Below are 20,908 nucleotides of genomic sequence, written 5' to 3'. Positions count from 1 at the left end.
AGAAACCCTGAGATGGGATTATTTGTGTGAAAGAGGTGAAATGGAGTATTACTCCCAGCAGTAATAATTGCTGTCCTCTTCGTATTGTTAACTGGGTTCAGAAGCTACCCTTGCAAGATGAGCTGCCTTTCCTGAGGCTTGTAGGTGGCTGACATGGTGCAGGATGCGTTCTGGTATCAAGGCATGGGATATGGAAGGATCTTATTCCAGGAGGCAGGCTCATCCTCACACTTAAGTCTTCTCTACGAGAGCAAATGTCCGGCTGGGATTCCACGACAGCTGGGATTCCTTGATTTTTTTTTTTCACCATGGATCAGAATTGCAATTATTGTTAGAAATAGGAATATTCGTGTAAGTGAGTCATCCAGCATCCATGCTGTGAGGTAAAGCACGCCAAGGCTGGGATGAATCAGATGGTTGGATAACCCTTACTCTCAGACTTGCTGACACAGAAGAGGTTCTGAAAACCTCATCACAGTTTTCGGTAACCAAAACTGCCTCATCCAAGCCAGTTGAACAGGCTGGACAGGGCTTTAAAATACTGAGATGACTTCCCTGGTTCTCCTGAGGCAACCACCACTTGGAGAAGGTCCAACCAAGGGAACAGACCTTAAGCTGCAAACTTCAAACAAAATGGAGAGCTCCAAAACGAGCCCTACAGCCCACGAGAGAGGTGGTTGATGGGAATAAGGGGTTGAAAGGTATTTTTCCCTGGGAATGTTGAATGAGCAGCACTAGGAAGAATAACGACCTGTGCACTGAGGGAATGTGTCACAGGAGAGGACGCTGGATGCAGCTGCTTTGGGAAGCATATGGCATTGCATTTACGTCAAATAAATAGAAGATGCCATATTCTGTAAGAGGCGCAGATGGTTGTTGGGCAAGAGATCAGTTCTAACTTTGCATGAAAGAGTATAAAAAATAAGGTGAAAAATTCATTCTGAGAGCTAGGCACTTTAAAAGAAGATTTATTTTTCCTAGAAACTGAAGCGATTGTTTTTCTTCTAGATCAATTTATCAAGCAATTATCCAAATAAAATTGTTCCCAGGTGTCTGAACAGTAATAATTGCTACCACCTCTACGAAGACAAAAAGACAGAAGCACCAAGTAAAGAGTTACAAATGGCATGGTATGCCACCCGAGAAGAAAATGAAGAAGGCCTCATCGAGTCAGCCTTGCTGCGGTGTGAAAGTCCACATACCGGAGATGAAAAGTCAGTCTCTAAATTTAACAGCCAGAATCATGGTCGCTGGTGTCACCGTTCTGGATTGTAATTCAGAGCTAAAGATTGGTCACATTCCTGTGTCCAGAAGAGGTTGCCAGCTGCCTGTTTTCACCACTGTTGAAATTTTTGCTGCAAAAACTCTTTCAGGTGCAGGAAAGCTCAGAGAAGACAGTGTGCAGACCTGCGCAGATGCCATGGTTGTGCCTACTGGCTGCTCATTTCTTGGTCCTAGCTTATGCATGGTCATTCAGCATCCAGGTTCCTAAATTATTTCATTGCTTATAATAATATCAGCTATTGAAGAATGGATGCTAACAATTTTTCACCTCCAAGCACAGGTGCAGCCCTTAAGGTTTTGAGGCTGTATTTAAAACCAGCTGCTTGCTGTTTGTCTGTATTTGGATGAGAATGAGTTTTCTTAAAACACATTCATCTGTGACTTTACCTTTTTCTTACTTCTGACTGCTTCTGAACTTTGCAATCTATTTACTTCTTTTATAGATTTATGTTATGATATAGATTTCTGTTATGAAAGCGGATACTTAAATTAATGTGGTGAGCAATATGTAGAGAGAAACTGAAAGCAGATGTTTTCATATATTGTATTTATGCCCACATATATTATACCCCAAATGGAAGAATTTTAACAGCTTAACAGAATTTTAACCTGACAATTTTTTCAATGATAGACGTATTTGTAATGTACATCCAATACTTAAGGTAAAAAGGTTTTAATTGCTCTTATTTAGCTTGTTTTTATTATTGCAATATAAATAATGCAAGCATAGGTACTTTCATAAAATTAAATGTTAGCGGAAGTTGAGAAGAACTTGGTTAAAATTCTTGTAAAATTCCTGTAAAGTTACATGGAGGAGAAGTTAATAGCACTTGGAAGTTCAGGAGTGCGTTGTGTGTTTTTAGAAAGGTTGAGATCAATCCCTCATGTTGAAAGAAAGTGGTCTGTTGGAGAAAAGGAGTTATGATAGCTTTTTATAAAGAATCCATGTTGTTCTGGCCTCTGGAGAGCAAGGTGAACAAGGTGGAGTTTGGTATCAATGGAGTTCAAACTGGCGTTCAGAATTTATCACTGCTGCAATGCTTTATATTTGCTGCAGATGAAGAGGTTCGTCCGGCTGCTGTGTAACCTTAAGTGTGACCTTACCCCTTCAGGCCGTTGTTATTTTCCCCCTGGCGGTTACATTCCCCAGTGTTTGTCCAATCCAAAACATTTGTCTGTTTACCCATGTGTCATTCATTGCCCTATAGAACTAGGTTCCCAAACATGAAGTAAGCGAGGGGATGAAAAATGTTTGTTTTTTTTTTTTTGCATTGGGATGATCACCTGAGGTCAGGATTGCATTAAACAAGTGAAAAGGGGTGTGAAATGCTGTGTTTATTGACTTATTTCTGCTCGGTTTGATTATCACAATTGTATTTGTTTAATTTATAACACATGGAATGTATATTTACTCATGGTGCACCTGTGTTTATATTAACTCTATGGAAGTTGTCAGCTTGTATTGTTGGGTTGTTGATGTGAGGGGTTTTGATGCCAATTCTGTTAAATCTACTTGTTTCCACAGGGTCAAAAAGCGCTTTTGGAGAGCGGAGGATGCTTCTCCTTCCTCCCCTTCACAACTTGCAAATTTGTTGCTAGTAGCAACTGTAAGATACCGAAACTACAAGCAACGTGCTTTCTGATCATATCTTATTAATAGAAAGACTAGAAACACTATAATTTAATGAGACACAAAGTAAAAAGCTAAATACTACAATGTAACATGCCAAAAAGAGAGTCAGAAAATAATTTCCATTTATACATGTGTGAGTCGTTCTGTTAAAAGTAACCCATCACAGAGCTTAACCACAGTAATATGGAAAAAGAAGCCAAAGAAATAGTGGCTGTGTCCTTCGCTGCATGCCGGTGTCTCCTGTAAGGTCTTCTAGATGGTCAGAGATGGAAGCACCTTCTCAAAGGAGAATTTGGAGAAGGTGAAGCTTCATATGGAGATATGAGACTGGTTTGTTTTTTAACTAGGCTTTTATCATTTTGTTGGAGCGAGCTGCCTTGTCTGACTTCAGGTGGAGGTTTCATTTTGCCATCTGTTAGAATGCGCATACAAGAAACTCTTTATTCTCTGCTGATCGGTACGTCTCCCACGTAGCTAGGACAGCAGGATTTCTCCTCTTTGTCTTTTAGGGATTTGGTGCAAATTTTTTAAAATAACTTTCTCAACCTTTACAACACTTCACCAGAGGCTAGAAATACGGGCAGTGTGTAAGCTGCTGAGTATACTGCTAGGTATTTTCTCTTTGTGTCACCAGGCGAGTCTTTTTTTCTTTCTTGATTGTTGATATTATTTTTTCCCCTCTGCAAGTCTGTAATGGAGAAAGGGTCTGGAAGGCAGAACTCTGCAAGAAACCAGTATGTGAGAAGAAAACATGATAAATACAGCTAAGATTGAAGCTTCCTGGATAGGTTTAACTTATGATTTGCTGCCCTGAGAATATTTTAACAGAATTGCAGCTTTTTGAGAACAAAACTGGGGGGAGGACTGACTTTCAGAGCTTGACACCATTTGGTTCTGGGACCTTGGTGTAGCTGTCCCAGAGAAAGCCCAAAAGAGCCAGTTTCTCTTTTGTCCACCAGGCAGGCAGACCTTACTGCTTTGTGTTAGATGCAGTGTGTTATAATCGTAGGCTGTGACTGGTTCCCCTCAACGCTGCCCTTGGCGGTGGGCTCCTCCTGCTCGCCTTGCCTTGGATCTGCCGATGGCGTGGGCACACAGCAAGAAGCTCAGCTCGTGGGTTCATCATCCCTCGTGGCTGTGTAATTTCCTGCAAGGAAAAGGAGAGACTCCATGGTCAGGAGCAGAAAAAGAAAAGAATGTCTCACAGCAGCAGTACTCTGCTGCTAGGCTGGGGTGGAGGCATGAGAAGGCTGCTTGAAATGGTGTTTATTTATAGTACCTGTTGTTTTGAAAGGAAGAAGGCAGACTTCCTTGGCATTTTACTTTGCCTTCAGTGTACGCTGAAGCCCAGGGTTGCCTCCAAAAGGATAGCACGCAAAAAGGGAATGAAAAATTAAATCTCTGTCTTGGTGTTTGTCTGAGGTTACAGAAGCCACTGTGTCTCAGCCTCCCCTGCTCCAGGAGGGGTTTCCACAAGCAGTGGTGGATGCTGTAAGTTATAATGCTGTCTTTGAAAGGAATGTTAACAGTCCCTGGAGGAATGATAATTTTGTTGGATAATGACCAGATGTGGAAACTGCTTCATGCTTGGGACACACCAGCAGTCTCCCTTTATGCATGGATATTCTAGAATTGGAAAGTCTATTCTTGGTCTGCACTGATATAAGAACCCAAGTAGAGCTTTTCACTTAAAGTTAGGCTTTAGGTCTCAGGAAGTTCACTTGAACAATTTCTTGGAGTTAGTTAAAACATGTCTCTTTATAACCTGTTTCCTTCTAAATTTATAGTCTTTGATTCTAAAAACAGTAAAATAATCTCTGGCATAATTACAAAGTAGTATAATATAAAATTACAAGCACTGTATAACTGTTAAAATTTTAAATTATGCATAATTACAACAACAAATTTAAAACTCTTACATCTTAAATGATTTTCTTCCTTGAAGAAGAACTTAGGGGTTGTTTTGATTTCTTTCTTTTGTTTTTGTTGCTTCATGCATGTGTGCCTTTATTTAGAAAACCTTCATTTAAGGCTGTCTTAGGTTCACAGAGCTCACTGTTAGCAGGCGTGTGTCTAATTAAACTAAATCTGCATTTGGGAAAAAGAATAGGCAGGAGTTCAACTAGAAAAGCAGGCACCATTTGGACATTAGAGAAAGATTTTTAATAAATGAGTCCTTAAGCAGTTAATAGCAGCTGGAAGAGACTTGTGTGCAGAGATTTCAGCCTGTAAGCTCTGCAGCACCTGAGAGTCCTGCCCTGAATGATTTTGCCTTCTGGATCTGGAGGGAAGCATTGCTGGAGCTCCTTCCAGATGGACCCACACCCACTCACAGCTCTCTGAAAGCTCACATCTCAGCGTTAGGAGGCTTACAGCACATTTCTTCTGATGGTTACCCTCCCCCTGCCTCCTTGTTTTCCCTTCAATTTGAAATTCCCCAAAGAGCCTCAGTGGACATGGCAGGAGATTCATAACATTGTTAGAACACAGTTGTTTCCAAGTTTTATTTTATTAAATATATGAAGGAGTCATTTACCTTCCTTTTAATTGCATTTTCTATTAGTAAATAAATTTCTCTGGATATATTCATCTGTAAATCTTAAGGAAAGTTTCGTCTTCCCCTTAGGCTGAGGTAGTTTTAGCCTAGCCGTATCATCTCATCTATTTCTGTCTCCCCACAGTAGTTCATCATTTAACTTGGTCTGTTTTCCTTCTGAGACAATGCTCTTCTAAAGGCAGGAGAATCAGGTTTTAGCTGCATTCAGGCTAAAGTTCTGCTACCCAAAAGGTAGTCTTTAAATGAAAAAATTGTGTAGTTCATCATGCCTACAGTGTTCACAGAGAAGGTCTCCTCCTGGGTTATGCCTGTCCCCCGTGGAGAGCACCATGCTGGCTTCTTCAAGTAATCTTACAGCGTAGCAATCTTGCCTGCAATGCATTCTTATTCACTGCTTGATAGTAACAACAAAAACATGATTTTTCTCCTGATGAGGGTTTTGGATAAAGAGGCCTGAAGCCTGTTCTGTGCTTTAGCCATGACAGTGACTCATTTGGTGAGGAACAGGCAGGAGTGTCTGGAGATGAAATGGCCGCTCCAGGTCAGGCCCGAGGTGCGGCTGCGGCCCTCTGGCCGGGAGCAGACGCCTCAGGAGGAGCACAGGGCAGGGCCCTGATGTGCTGAACACTCTCCAAAATCCATCCATCTCATGCTTCCCAAGTCAAAGGTGGCTTTCTTTGAGCCATCAGGAGATCTTTCTTCCAGGAGTTTTACCGATCCCCACTTGGGCATAGGTAAGCTTCTCTCACCCATGCTATCCGGGGAAAAAAGTGGCTTTAGCTTTTAACGCCGTGTCACAGAAGTAAATTTTTTTTTTAATTTAGTGGTTTTTTTCCAAACTTGGCTCAATTTGTGTGGGGTGAGGCAGTGAACAGTCATTTCCTATTCACTTTCTCTGTTCTTCTCAAGATTTTATAGATCTCTGCTGTCTGTTTTCCTGACTGAAGAGCTCTGGTATGTTCAGATGCTTCCCATATGGAAGGCATTTCGTGTTTTTAATCACCCTCGCTGCTCTTGTTTTACCTTTTCCAAAACAGAGGAATAGCAAAGCAACCCGCCACAACAAAGCTGGACACCTCTTCCCGAACTTGTCATGGTACAATTTTCTCAACATCTCCAGGTTTTAATGTTACGCTGATTGCTTTTACTGTTGGCTGTTCCCCAGCTGGACCATGAAGCAATGTGTCCATGAGGGAGAAGTAAAATTCAGATGTCAGTAATTTTATGGTTCTTGAAGAGGGCAACTGCTTTGCTGTAAAGACCCCAGTTAGCATTTCGGCATATATTCCTTTGTGTTCGTTGTAGAGGAGAAATGCTTCAGCTTTTCTTTTGTCTTTTATTAAGCATTCCCTCTAAAAGTAGGTTAAAAATAGGATTTCATTGTATTTTGATCAGCCTGTGCCGTGTTTAGAAATGAGTAAATAAAAGATAAAAACATCCTGAGTAGTGTTTGTTAATTGTTTGTATTGCTTATTTTTATATGATAGTAAGGTTTGTCATTGTAGCCTGTGGAGACGGTCAGTTCTCTGCATGCACACTGTCAGAATATTGTGAGTCTAGAAATAGTGTGTCATCTTCTTTTAATTAAGTGTTTATGCTCGGATGGTGATGAATAACCTAGTAGTGGTAGACCACAGAGTACCAAGTGATTACTGCAGAAAGAAGAAAAATAGATTTAGTGTATGCCTCTGCATGGGTGTGTTACATAATGCACGTCATTGCATAAAACATGTTAGGATATTAAGAAGAGAAATCATTTGAAATAAGGCAACTGTTGCATAGCTTACGTTATGATAGTTTCGGACAACTATGTTTCTTAAAAGGAAATGGAGGTTAGCATGTTTATTACAGCTTTCTTAATGTCTGAATTGTTCATGTCAAAGATGTTTTGAAGTCCACTTCAATGAGAAATTAGTTCACGTTCACAAGTTTGCAGTTCTACACTAAAAAATTCTATACTAAAAAAAATCCCCAGTGTAAGCTGAATGAATTGTGTATTTGTCATACATCATAAAGGAAGATATCTAAATCTAAACTGAAAAGGAGTAAATTTAGATTAGACATAAAGAAGAAGCTCTTTCCCGTGAGTGTGGTGGGGCCCTGGCACAGGTTGCCCAGAGAAGCTGTGGCTGCCCCATCCCTGGAGGTGTTCAAGGCCAGGCTGGATGGGGCTTTGGGCAGCCTGGTCTGGTGGGAGGTGTCCCTGCCCATGGCAGGGGGTTGGAACTGGGTGGTTTTTAAGGTCCCTTCCAACCCAAACCATTCTGTGATTCTGTGGATGTTGGAACATTCATAGTATCTTACATTTCCAATTCAATAACAGGGCTACTAAGAAACAGCAAAACTGGAGTTCTCTCACAGACTGATGTCATAACTCACTATTGTCAAGTTGTGTATTGGCAGAAGAGCAAGCATCGGTGATGCTAGTCTGAGCTACTGAACTTGTAGGCAGAACTTAAGCGGCCAAGTCAAGTGCTGAAGACTTGATCTTTATGTACAGCTCAGAAATGTAACAGTGAATAAAACCAAACAACAATGTCCCTTGCTGAGAATCCCAAACTAAAGCAAGCAGATGGAAAAAGAAGGCAGTAATACAGAATTAGCAGGCAGGCTGGTGTAACGTAGCGGCATTTCTTTCCCTCACCCTTCTCCACATTGTAACATTCAATTGCTTCCAAAGGTGCAAGCAAAGCTAAAAGAGCAAATCAAAGATCTTTCTCAGTTTAAATCAGTGTTTGTTACTGGCAGATAAAATCATAAATCACCCCAGAAGGAAATGAATTCCCCCCTTCCTTCCTGATGTCCACAAAGGAGAATAAGAAAACGCTTCTGAATGCCAGGGTACCGAATGCAGCAAGGATTGTAGACAGGAAAAAATAACCCTTTGCAAACCGAAGTCAAATATAGTAGCTTGAGAAAGACTCAGAAGAAGCTCTGTTTTGTTAATCAATTTCCCTAGAAATAAATTCCTTCGTCTGCTCTCTTGGAAGGAGATTCTTGGTATTCCTTGACAGTTATTTCAAAATGAGTGACAAAGTGTGTGAATCTCAATTCCAGAAATGCTTTTATCATGTGAAGAAATAGATCTAGTAGTTGTTTGCTTAAAAGACAAAATCAGCACAACTCCAATGGATTTTTGAAATTATGACCGGTACCACATTGCTCTAATCTGCTAGATTTTTGCCATGTTTGTATCATTTTATGTGACCAAAATAATGAAATTGAAATGTGCTCAGAATGAGGTAGAATGATGGTAGCTTGCTTGACATAACTTAAGCCATTGTATTCCAATAATAAACTAGTTCCAAATATCCTTTTAAAATCTGACCGTTTACTGAAATCGTAGAAGAATGGTATTTTCTGAAAGAAGTATCAGGCAGATAAATTTGGTATGCGTGCAACTTCCAGTAATGTCCTTTAAAGCAAAGGCATAATAGCAGCTGCTGTGCAGGCGGTGCATCTTGCCAATGGAATTTATTTCTGACCAACTGTGTACTTGTCTACTCCAAATGCTGTCTTTCTTGAACAATTGCAGTGTGTAAAAAGTAAAAAAAAAAAAAAAAAAAAAAAAAAAGTGGTGGGGATTATGAGAAGGATGAATATAGGAGCAGGATAAACATAAATATAGTTTTTATTCATGATCAAGGAAGCATTTGAATCTGAGTTTTGGGAGATGAAAAACTAACAAGTTACCATATTTTTTCAGTTGTGGTTATTTGAATGATAAAATATGACATTTTTGAGACAGCTTAGATCTGAGGTAGATATACATGCAAATTATAGCAGCTTTTGGCGGCATGCATGCTTTAAGTTATTTTGCAAGTGTATTTTGCAAGTATATCATTTTACAAATACGTATTTTTTATTTGTATGAAGTATGAATACAAAAAAATAACAGCATAAACCTGTTTGGAGGTTTTCTTGGTTGTTACACAAACAGATAGGCTTCCACTCTGGATTTCATTTTTTATGTGTACTGAAAACACTCAGAATTTCAAAATGTCAGTAATTTGTAGGTGTTTAGAAATACCAAGTATAATTTTTCTCATAAAAAGCTATAGAACACTTTGAGTAACAAAATATTTCTTTTTCCTGGTTGTTTTTTTTGTTTTGTTTTTTTTTGTTTTGTTTTGTTTTGTGAGCTGAAGAAGTAAGACAGAATACCATCTCTTGCTTGGTGGTGGCTTTTTCACCCAGTCACTGCATATTCCAGAATGCTGTGTGTGCACATGGGCTAGCCAGGAAGATTAATTTCTCTCTCCTTCTTACTAATAGCTGTTTTCAGTATCTTGTGTGCTGATACATTTTTCCATAGTCCTGGCAGCAGCTACAGATGAGAAGTGTTTTAAGTGGTCTGCTTTGTGCTGGCGTCACTAGAAGATTGCTTCTTGCCGGGTGTTAATGAGATCTTTCTTCATTCAGCTAGAGGGCGAGAGCTTTTGAATGACTCGATTACCTTGATTTTCTCTGAAAAACATTTCTTCTCAGTTATGCTCAAGAACATGGGTCTAACACCTCAACTGTTCAGCAGGGATTGAACAAGCCGGTCCATATCTATTACGTACTTTCTGTATGTTTTGCAAGCTGTTCCAGTGAACGAGTCCAAATTCACTTGAAACTTGCTTTTGGCCCGGTGAGGCGCATCTCTGTCCGTGCCTCCCTGGGGCATCGCAAGGCGATAGAAAAGATAACAAAAGATGTGCTTCACTCGCATTTCCCAAAGCATCTTTCCTCCCCTCTCAACAATCGGATTGCCGCTGACCGAGCTCTTCATGAAGTGTCCTCTCTCTTTCATCTCCAGGCCAGAGCCTCAGCAGAAAGCCCCCTCTGCACCTCCACCACCACCGCCGCCCCCGCCGCCACCCCTGCCGGAGCCCGCCCCGCCAGAGCCAGAGGAGGAGATCCTAGGGTCTGACGATGAGGAGCAAGAGGATCCCGCAGATTACTGCAAAGGTGCGTGCAGTTCAGCAGTGCCCTTGCGGGTGAATGGTATCCTGTAAGTCTTCAGCCAGGTTCTCATGAGATTTTTGAAGGATCAGCCATTCATTATGGGGTTTGTTTATACAAAAGTTATCAATGACTGTCTGTTTCAGGTCCAAATGTGCTACTGTCTTCAGCTCAACTCTCACTTATGTCTTAGCTTATGTATGCATTTTTCAATTAAAAGTGTACAAATATTGTATGTCTATTTTTTTCCCAGTTATAAGAATAAAAGAAGAAACTTTACTTGATATATAGTAGCTGTAAGAGAAACAAACATCCTAACCAAAACAAACTCCCCCTCTATGCATTCTCAACTGCTTTCATTCATTTGATGTCAACTAAATACGTTTGGGTCTGTATCTTTTCTTTCTCCTTCTCATACCTGCACAAGCCTATGATACATGCTTCTTTTTTGCACGTTGCCTTTCACGGACCTCAGCACAGTCTGAGGTTCTCCACATCTTTATTTTAGTTTCTGAATTCCTTAGTTTTTGTAGTTACTTATATAATTTTAAACAGTGTTTTTTTTTTCCATAAGAGCAAGTGGCTGCAGATAGGATTGTTTTTTTTGTATAAAAATCTAAGTGTAGTGCAACAGTGTCAATACTAAAGTTTGTTTCAAAGATACTCCTAATGTTCCACGTCTATTCCCATTAGTGTACACTGTACTTGCATGAAAAATCATAGATAACATGTCTAGCAACTCAGGGGTATGAATGCAATTTAGGAAACATCAAAGTTTTATCGTCTTGAATTGATTTAATTCTTATTTTCCATTTTTAGTACAGCCCCAGACCACTCCACTGTACATACATTTACTATATCTGGTACTCCATGTTCCTCAAATCAATAAATATTTTGTCAAATATGAAGCTGTCTTAATCAGAAATTTCTGTGTAAGCCTGCCAGTGTGCCCTTTTAAGAATCCCTTTTCCCAGCCCTGGAATGAGTTGTTGTGTATTTGCAGATTTAACAAGTGGAAATGACATTTTCATTTCACTGTAAGAAGTTTTATTAATATGTGATATTTCAAATGTTGAATGGCTTACAAATACCAGTGGTGAAAACCAAATGGTAAACTCAAACTAAATTTTACAGTCTGCAGCAGGGAAAACCCATAGCTAAAGCATCTTTGTATTTTTTTTATTCTTTTTTTTTTTTTTTTCAATTTCTTTTGTTACACACTAGTTTCTTAACATAACTCTTTTGGTATCTGTAACATCTTCCATCGGTGAGTAAGGATGGATTTGCTGTTTAAACATCTGTTTACTTGTAAACATCTGTATCTACTTGAGATTAAGCATTGCTAGGCCCCCACTTAATTCTTCCCTGAAGTAAGGGCTGCATTTAATTTCAAACAATCCATTGTTGTCTATGTTCCAGTATCTTTTGCAAAATGTCACCATCTGGAGTATCCAGATCATAAAAAATATAAATCTAAGTTTGCAGCTTGCTTGTAAGTCACCTGTTTAAGTAGAGTCTGTGACTGTAATAGGTCATGAGTGAGATCTGTTTGCTTTTAAAATGAACTACATGTTACACCAATACTTGAAGATTCTGGAAAAATTAAAGGCAGCTTCTGTATACTGAAAGGTGGTTCTGTGTTCTTGAAATCTTGAATCTGTAAACTGTTGGAAGTATACTAAAAATTGGTTCGAGCTTTGGTTTGTTTGGATGTCATAATCATTTGTTTCTGTGAGAACAGTGCTTTTGTTGCTCCACTAGATAATTTGTCTATTTTTTAACCATATTTTCCTGTCAGAGTGATCAGTACGCTTCCTTTTTTTTTTTTTTTTTTCACTTGCTGTGGTTGAACATGACAGGAAGGTCAGTGTTGTATATGCATCTGAATCAAATGGCAAGGCTGGGAAGATCTGGAGCCATTTAGACTTTATTTTATATTCAGTCTGGGGAATGAATAAGTTATTTGGTAAAGAATTGCAGGGATGGCTTCTAGATGTAATATTTCCAGATTTTTGGGGAGATTTTATTAGCTTTAATATGTTTTCCTGTTTTGGGATATCTGTGGAGCAGAAGATAAATATTTGGAAATTACCGTGTTTTACTGGAGTGTCTCTTTTTTTCCTAATTTGACCTCCAAAGTGGCAATCCCTCAGGATTTTTGAGTGAGACTTAGAGCGTACTTCATCCATTCTCAGCCCCAGTCTGAAATTTCATAGGAGGGCAGTTTTGATGAGGGAGTATATAATATATAAATATATTTAACGAATTGAACATTTTACGCATTAACTATATTTACCATTGCATGGGGAATTTTGTTACAGTCTTTTTAAGAATGTTACTATGAGCTGGGCTCACATCTTCACCACATTACATAGTGGTTAGTAAATAGTTGCCACTCATAATAGTATTTTTAATCAGGAAATTGGATTAGTATGAATTGACACCTGATATGAAGGAGAGAACTAACAGCCACTTGTGTAAAGCAGACTAACCTTTATTCCCCTGGGCCTTCTTCCAGAGCCTGGTTAAATTGTGAAATGACTTCTGTCGATGCCACTGAATTTAGATTGAATGCTTTTCAAGTGTTTATTTGTTTAAGAAATGGAAATATCAAAACTCCAACTACATGATTTTTCAAGGGGTACTTAAACAATGAAGCTATTTTTTCTTCTTTTCTGAAATGCCTCGAAACACTTGGAGACTTTTTTTCAAGAGTCTGTCATGTCATAGATGTAATTGGAATTCTTTGCTTCTCTGATCATCTTCTTTGCCCCCTGGAGATGTCTCCCATTCATCCAGTTCACAAAGGGAATAATTCCCTATACAAACATAGAACTAGCCAGCTACAATTACCAATACATTCAGGAGACATTTAGGAATAATGATCTCATTTTTTTCTGACCCTCTTTCTTGAGTGCTTGTAGCTAGCTAGCAGTGTGAGAGACTGTGTGTGTGTGCTGTAGTGAATAGCACAACAGACTTTTTGTTACGTTGTCAGCATTACCACTTACAGATTGTATATTTTCAAATACCAATATTGTTTTTCCAAAATTACATAATTTTTCTCAAAACTCTTAATTTTGCATAGATACTTTCTTGTTGTTACTATTTGGAAGTACCTTCTGTACCATGAAGAACTTAAATGATTGCATTCATCATAGGATGACACCGATTTTTAAAATACGTTTAACTGTGTTGTTGTCCACAACCTGTAAATGAATACATTGCTGACCTAGCAGCGGGAATAGGGAATAACACACATAGGAATAGTAACTGATTATTTCCAAAACTGCTCCTGGTGTTACCTAGGAGGGTAGAAAATACCTTATGAAGGGTATATTTACTCAGTGGATACACGTGTAGTTGTAGTGCTGTAATTAGTTATGAATGCTGTAGTGACCAAAGTAACACAGCTTTTACATATACAGTGTCATTGTTCTTGCACTACATAGGTTTTACCTAAATAACTCGTCAACGTGTTTATTGACTTAACTTCAGTGTCTTTGATTTCTTCTGTAGGGGGTTCTCTTTCCTGTCTGTGCTGGGAAGAAAGTATCACAAGTTCTTGATTGGTTTTGACCCTTTGAAGCACAAATATGCCAAAAGAAGTCTTCAGACAGGCAGACTTGCAAGGCAGTTTTTAAACTACATTGTTCTTAGAAACACATATTTACCTGTGCTTGAATTCTTTGTAGTTGAGAGTTAATGCTGTTACCACGTCGAAAAAAAAAAGGCAAATATTTTGTTTAGTGGGAAAAAAAAAGACTTGACCATTGTTCTATGTGTTTGAAGGCCCAGAGTTACACCCTTCTTGCAGCACAAAAGGCTGCATAAGTTGTGTGTGATTTCAAACGCTTCTGAAGCCATGTAACTGTGTTCAGGAATGATTTCCTAGGACTAGGCATTTAAGAAGATTGTAAAATATTTCAGAAAATGTTATATTGTTTAATTTAAAATCTGTTTTGCAAAACATAGATAGGTGTTAAAACTAGGCATTGCATACTTTTCAGGTTTTCTAACTATATCTGCTTGCAAAAGGAATAATGACTATACAGCTTCATACATCTCACTGTTTTCTTGCAGTGATATATGCAGGACAAAAATAATAAGAAATGATACCGTGATACTGAATTTACGTGAAGCGTTTTAAGCAATCCTTGCTGTCAGGTCAGCAGGCTTGATGCGTTTCACAAATGCAAGCCTTTTCAGTACCAGAAAGGTAGAATTGCTGCATTTGTTCTCTTAACCTTCCTCTCATATCTATCACTTGATCATCCTGGGTAGAGTTTTACAGAAAGAATTTACCGAAGAACAGGTTGGGTTTTTTTGATTGTTTGTTTTAAAACAGTAACTGTCTCAGTATGATTACATTCATCCAGTTTTCTTAATATTTTCATCCTCAGCTGTTACTGCAGGGATGGTTAAATACACAAATTAGTGCTTTAGTTTTTTTTTTACTGTTATTTCCTATCAGTATGAATTTGTATGTGTGACTTTATTCAGTGAATTTCTGTAACAATGTAAACCCAAGAGGCTTAGGTTTCAGTTGTACCCAGTACTGTTTCTTTTCCCAAACGAAGTGGAAAGCACAGTAGTCAACATTTACTCTAAATAAGCCTGGACATCCCGTTTCCTGGGGCGTAAATCTGGGCTGGCATTCCAAAAGGGATCTGCTTTTTTGTTTGAAAAGAGAGCAATTCCCACACGGGCGCGTTGCACGTTCTTACTAAGCTGGCACAATCCGGCGGTGAAAACAAAGGTATTTTTTACATTGCTAGGTGAGTTGTTCTGGAAGCTTTTTGCAAACATTTCCTTCCCAGGGAGAGCAGGGAGGTCTTCCCTGCGTGTCACTGTGCTGTCACTCGATCCGGACCAGCCCTGGCCCAAACGAGTGCCTGGTTGGGCTGCTCCCCAGGTGCTGCGGCCGTGCTTGAGGTGGTGCCAGCGGCGTGGAGGTGCCAGAGCCCGGCGGCTGGGTCGGGGCCAGGCGGGTCAGCTCTTGGCTGGTGCTCTGGGCAAGCATTGCCAGGAGCCAATTCAGCCTGGAGATGCACCTCACCGTACAGATCCCAAAGCTGTGTTTTGGAGTTTGTTTGGACATAGTGACATTTAAATCAATATTTTATTTAAGCATCATAGTTGTGTTAAATATGTAATCGTTACAGTTCTGCCATAAAATTCTAATAAATTTATTCATCTGCTCTGGAAATCCTTGTGACAAGCTCATAAATAAACTCCTGAACTTCTGTTAAGGCAAAAAAAAAATGTTATTAGCATAGAAAGGATATAAATATATCCGGATTTGTTGCCGCTGTTCCACAGATACGCAAGAGATAAGAGCCAACTCCCCGTTCTAAATCCAAGGAATTAAGTAATAAATTGGCATTGTTGTTTTAACTGGGCACCAGTTCTAACAAGATTTGCAGCGTATTTCAAAACAAATATAGCAACTTAAAGGAAGTATTCTTAAGTTCTTCCAAATTTGAAGTGGAATAATCAGTAAGTGAGGGTTCTTCCAAAGGCCAGTTGGGCGTGACATGACGAAGGACCAGCAAGAACCGAGGAGCTAATCCCTTGACAGCTGACAGATGGGTGACATCCTGGAGAGCTGCAGCTGTATTATTCCTTTGGAGTTTAGGCAAAATTGTGAATGTTTATTTAGCGTGTTAAGATCTGAATAATAATCTTTTGTGATCATTCTCTGTCCGGCGTTTAAGAATGCCTCTTAAAATACAAAGGAAATAAAAAGCTTCACGGCGGAGCAATAAACGTCAGCACTGCCTCTTGCAACCTCTTCCCGCTGTGCTGAAACCTGAGCTCCAGCCTGCTGTCAGGTTGGCCGGCCTGCCAGCGGGGCTTTGAAGAAGGTGTGTGGGGGCACAAGTCAGGACTGCAGCAGGGAAAACGGGTAGGTAGCCTGCAGCCTTGGGTTAAAACGCAGCTTAGACAAAGCCTGTAGCTACCTGCTCCCTCTGCTTCCTCACTATAGAACCCTCAGGCTTGGGAAAACGCACTGCTGCTGCGGGTCAGGAGCCAAGCAGAACAGCATCGATAAATTTGACGTTGTTTGTAACGTTTTTCTCAGGAAGTATTTTATCGCTGCCTTTATTAGTAGAAAGCAAATGGGAATTAAAATGATCTCTGTTGAGATTCTACATTCATCCAAAAATATGTTGACTGGAGAAAATTCAAATATGATAAAGAAATAACGTAGATCTTTCCTGTGCCCTGAACAGATGGTATTACCACAGATGAAAGCCGTAACAGAGAAGGGCAGATAAACTCTACAGTACGTACAGGGCATGAGTATTTTCCCTCCAGGCCAAGTAAGGCAGTATTTTTAACATTAGAGTAAAATTTTTTTTAGACTTCCTATTTATAGTACGGGACAATTTGAAAGGGAAAATTTATACTACAAGAATTAATTGAAGAACTGAAAAAATATTGTTTTCTGAATATTCTTTTTTCTACTTTTTATTTTCATGAAAGGAGGCTATCATCCAGTGAAAATTGGTGATCTTTTCAACGGCCGATATCATGTTATTAGAAAGCTAGGATGGGGACACTTCTCCACAGTCTGGCTATGCTGGGATATGCAGTAAGTAAACTATTTATATCCATTTTTTATTCTGTTTACAGTAACTTTTATTTGCATGCATGATAAAGCTATGTAAATTTGTGCTGTCCTTCTCATAATGCAGAAAAACGTCTGCATTATTTTTTTGCCTTTGGTTAAGTCCATAGTTTATAAAACCTCTCAGAAATATGTGTAACTGTTTTCTTTGACAAATTAGCTTTGCTTATTGAATTTACATGTTGTCTTGAATGTGTGAGAGTAAGCTAATGTTTTTATTTCTGTTGTGTCATTAATGAAAAAATATAACTCTTCTAAAGACATTAGCATGAAGGAGATAAAATATTCAATAAATGAGGTCATTAACACAATGTTGTTAAAAGCTGCTTTTCAGTGCTTTATAGTTTTCTGTCAGAATGCATGAAATTATGAAATACTCTATTTAACGTTTCCAAACCTTCAAAATGTGTCTATTTTAGCTCGGAGCATATGTTGAAAGTGTGTTTTTTTTTTTTCAAGGGGAAAAAGGTTTGTTGCAATGAAAGTCGTAAAAAGTGCCCAGCATTACACAGAGACAGCCTTGGATGAAATAAAGTTACTCAAATGTGTAAGTACCACTCATGCGGTAGTGTTCAGTACTAATCATGATAGTAATAACAAATTAAAAAAAATGTAGTGGGATATTGTTTTTAAACTTTCTACGTCTTTTTTCTAAATAGCTAATTTATTATGTTATCATGATTTCTGAAGCTCCAAAATATTGTTTCATATTGAAAGCTAACTAATTAGTATTTTAATGTGAATTCTTTCCTAAAATATCAGTGTTTGCACTGTTGGTTTAGGTTCGTGAAAGTGACCCTAATGATCCCAACAAAGATATGGTTGTACAGCTAATTGATGACTTCAAAATTTCTGGAATGAACGGAATACGTATCCTTTTGAAAATGTTGCACCTTCATTAAAGATGGTCTAATGAGATAAGTAATCTCTTAGTTCTGGCTATTTTTAATTAGTCTTAGTTTAAAATTGTTGTGTAGAAACATCAGCATATGTGTAGATACAAAGAGTAGTCCAGCGTTTAGTGCACTCACTGGAGTGAAATAGATTACATTTTTTAAATAGAGTGCAATATTTTAAAAAAAAAAAAAAGAGAGAGAGAGAGAGAGAGAGAGAGAGAAAAGACAACCCTGTCATGATCTGCCAGAACTGGAGAATGTAAGTTTTAGAAATCTACTGAAAAGATTTGTAGTAGGTGAGGCTCACAGTAAATATGTTTTGCCCTTGAGTAGTAAGGAGAAAGCAACCAGCTTCTTCATGACACTGACTCTATTTTCTTGTGAGAACTGTGAGGGCATGGAGCATCACTTTTTGATTTACGTGATCCTTTTTTGGCCACGTGACCTTTATTTTTTGGCAGAGGTTTTAAAGGCTTTTCTTCCTATGCTTTGAGAGAGGGAGATAAATAGAGAAAGTAATATATATGTTTGAATATTGTTCTTAGGGAAAATCTGGGGTCTATGAATACGTTTGACTTTTTAGTTGAACTAAAGGGAGTTGTCTTTGCTAATTGTATTAGATGTTTTAGCAGCTTATTATATTACTGTCCTTTCATTTATTGTTACAACTGGTATTTATTTGCATGCTTGTGTCTCGGAGGCCTAATAACAGACTTCATTATTCAATGTATCATACTACTGAACAGAGACAGTTGTTGCTCTAGAGAGCTTACGACTAAGTTGATTTTGGTGATGTGCCTTCAGTCTTTAGCAAATTAGGTGAAGATGCTCTTCACTAGCTCTAGTCCTTTAGGAGAGGAATCTAGGAGGTGACCTCCAGTGAATTTGAAAGCCCATTGGAAAGAATCCTTCCAGGGAGAAGTGTGCAGACGGTTTTCATCCTACCCATCTGTTTCTTGACATCAGTTAGCCTTTGGATTTGTAATAAGTGAGAAAAGTGAGTATAGGGACAAGTATTCTCATGTGCAGAATGGGATTTTAACAGCTTCCCCTTCCTTCCATTTTACTTTGTTCCCTGTTGCTTCTTCGGTCAGCTACCTTGGTAGAAAACTACTTAAGTGTAGGTGAAGTCAGCACAGTCTGCTTTTTTTTGTGGGTTTTGTCTTATCATCACATTAACGTGAATTAAAAGAAACTATACAGTTGCTAACAGTCATTTCAAGTTGACTATAAACGATCTGTGATCAAAGAAGTTGTTTAACACAACAAGGCAAGGAACCCTGGTTGGGATTTCTCAGTGCTCCTGGGCTACATAAAATAGGTTTTCATCTATGAGCTGAAATGCTTGCTGAGAAATACTGCATAAATATCGCTATCGTCTAACTGTGTTCATTAAAAAATAGTGTCACCAAAGCACTTCAGCTCTTCAGTTGACAACTGTGCTATTGAAGAATAAAGTTATTTTTAGAAATCAGAGATTTTGACTTACTGTTTTCATTGTAAAACACTAATATGAAATGGGGAATAAGAAAATGTATTCATACCTATATGAGGAATTAATCCTTACCTGTTTAAGAGAGCAGTTTCTCACTAACGTTCTTATGTTACTGATGAGATTCACAGGTAAGTAAACATCTGTATTAAAAATAAAAGCTGTTTCTGAGTATGAAGAGTAAAGTTTGTTAGTGATAGTATATAAAAGCATATCCAAACTTTTTTGGAGATACAGCATGTAAGTTGACGAAGCCAAAAGAGGTCATGTATTAGTGAAACATATGGGCTCAGATAGCTTTGTATTAGTGGATTAAAACTGGATAGCGGACACTGATTTATTCTGTTTCAGTTTTACCTTAGTAGATCCTTGACTAGGTCTGTCGAAGTCCTAGTCACCAGTGAAAATATGATAGCAAATATCTTCAGCTTTGAGATTTCCTGTAAACAGTTTGTGCATCCTGAATCACATTGCTTATTTGATCAGAATTTGGTTGTATTGGTTATTTGATCAAGTCTTTTTTTTCTTCTAGGGAAAAAAGTCTTTGGTGTGTGCTCTTTTGGGAGGGAGGGATCAATAACTTTTTTTAACGTTCTGCTGCTAGTGGTTTCCATTAAAAAAAAAAAGCCGTTTTAGTGCTGCAGTAGTGTTACTGAGTTGAACAGTTTGAGAGAGAGTAACTTGAGAATTTTTCCTGCTGATTTGTTTCTGGCATTCTTTGGGCAAGTCACTAAATATCTGTTCCTTGACTGTAAATTAAAACAACATATGCTTCATAGAGATTTGATTATTGATTATGAAATACTTTTAAAAGTTAAAGTAAGACAAAGGAGAGGTAGATGGATCCTTTAGATGGCCAATACCACAAAATGTTGTGGAGCTTCCAAGTAGGGGAGCTTGTCAAGAACCGTGTAGCACCGGGCTGTGAGTTTACAGAGCCACTGCCGTGGCTGTGTGTCTGAAAACAATCATCCTTCTCCTAGGAGCTGTGAGAAGTGTTTATATACATGTAGATTTTAGCAATGTGTGCTATGCTACACTAGGCTGATAGGTTTTTTTAGCTACTTCTACATTTTAAAAAGACTGCAATTATGATTTTTTTGAGGAAATAACAGAATTCCTGAACTTGGGCACTGTCGTATTTTCAGTAAGTGTAGATTGTTACGTTTATCTGCACTGAATACTTATTAGAGCCTTAATAAATGATTGAGGGAAGCATTTTTTAATAAGAAACTCAGATAATCACATAATGAAACAAGTGCTTGGAGATACAAGTGAGAAAATAAAGAAGGAAACATTCCTGACATGACCATGTATTACAATAATTGTATTAAATTTATCTTCAAAGAATATACAGCATTAATTGAATGCCACAGGGCCTAAATGCTGCCAACCCAGAAGCTACTGAGATGCATCCAGATATGCTCTGTGTTGGTACCAGAGCTTTATGTTATTTAGTTTAGCT

The 20,908-nt window shown here is 38.5% G+C and overlaps 1 protein-coding gene across 13 annotated transcripts in view; it reads left to right on the top strand.

Moving 5' to 3' along the window:
* The window catches only part of SRPK2 (SRSF protein kinase 2), a 144,513-nt gene that overhangs the window by 89,343 nt on the left and 34,262 nt on the right, over positions 1-20,908 (top strand). For 12 of the 13 annotated variants that reach the window (XM_083819844.1, XM_083819846.1, XM_083819852.1 and 9 more), the window contains 4 exons: positions 10,276-10,427; positions 16,911-17,019; positions 17,515-17,602; positions 17,838-17,925. In XM_083819844.1, coding sequence (XP_083675970.1) covers positions 10,276-10,427; positions 16,911-17,019; positions 17,515-17,602; positions 17,838-17,925 — 437 coding nt within the window. Of the gene's footprint in view, positions 1-1,107; positions 1,215-10,275; positions 10,428-16,910; positions 17,020-17,514; positions 17,603-17,837; positions 17,926-20,908 lie in introns of those variants that run through there. The other variant, XM_083819847.1, reaches the window with a different exon arrangement.

This window comes from Anser anser (genome assembly GCF_964211835.1).
Source record: "Anser anser genome assembly, chromosome: 1".
NCBI classification, from domain to species: domain Eukaryota; kingdom Metazoa; phylum Chordata; class Aves; order Anseriformes; family Anatidae; genus Anser; species Anser anser.
The sequence above is the reverse complement of the archived record's forward strand: the minus strand, read 5'-3'. Positions and strand labels throughout refer to the sequence as shown.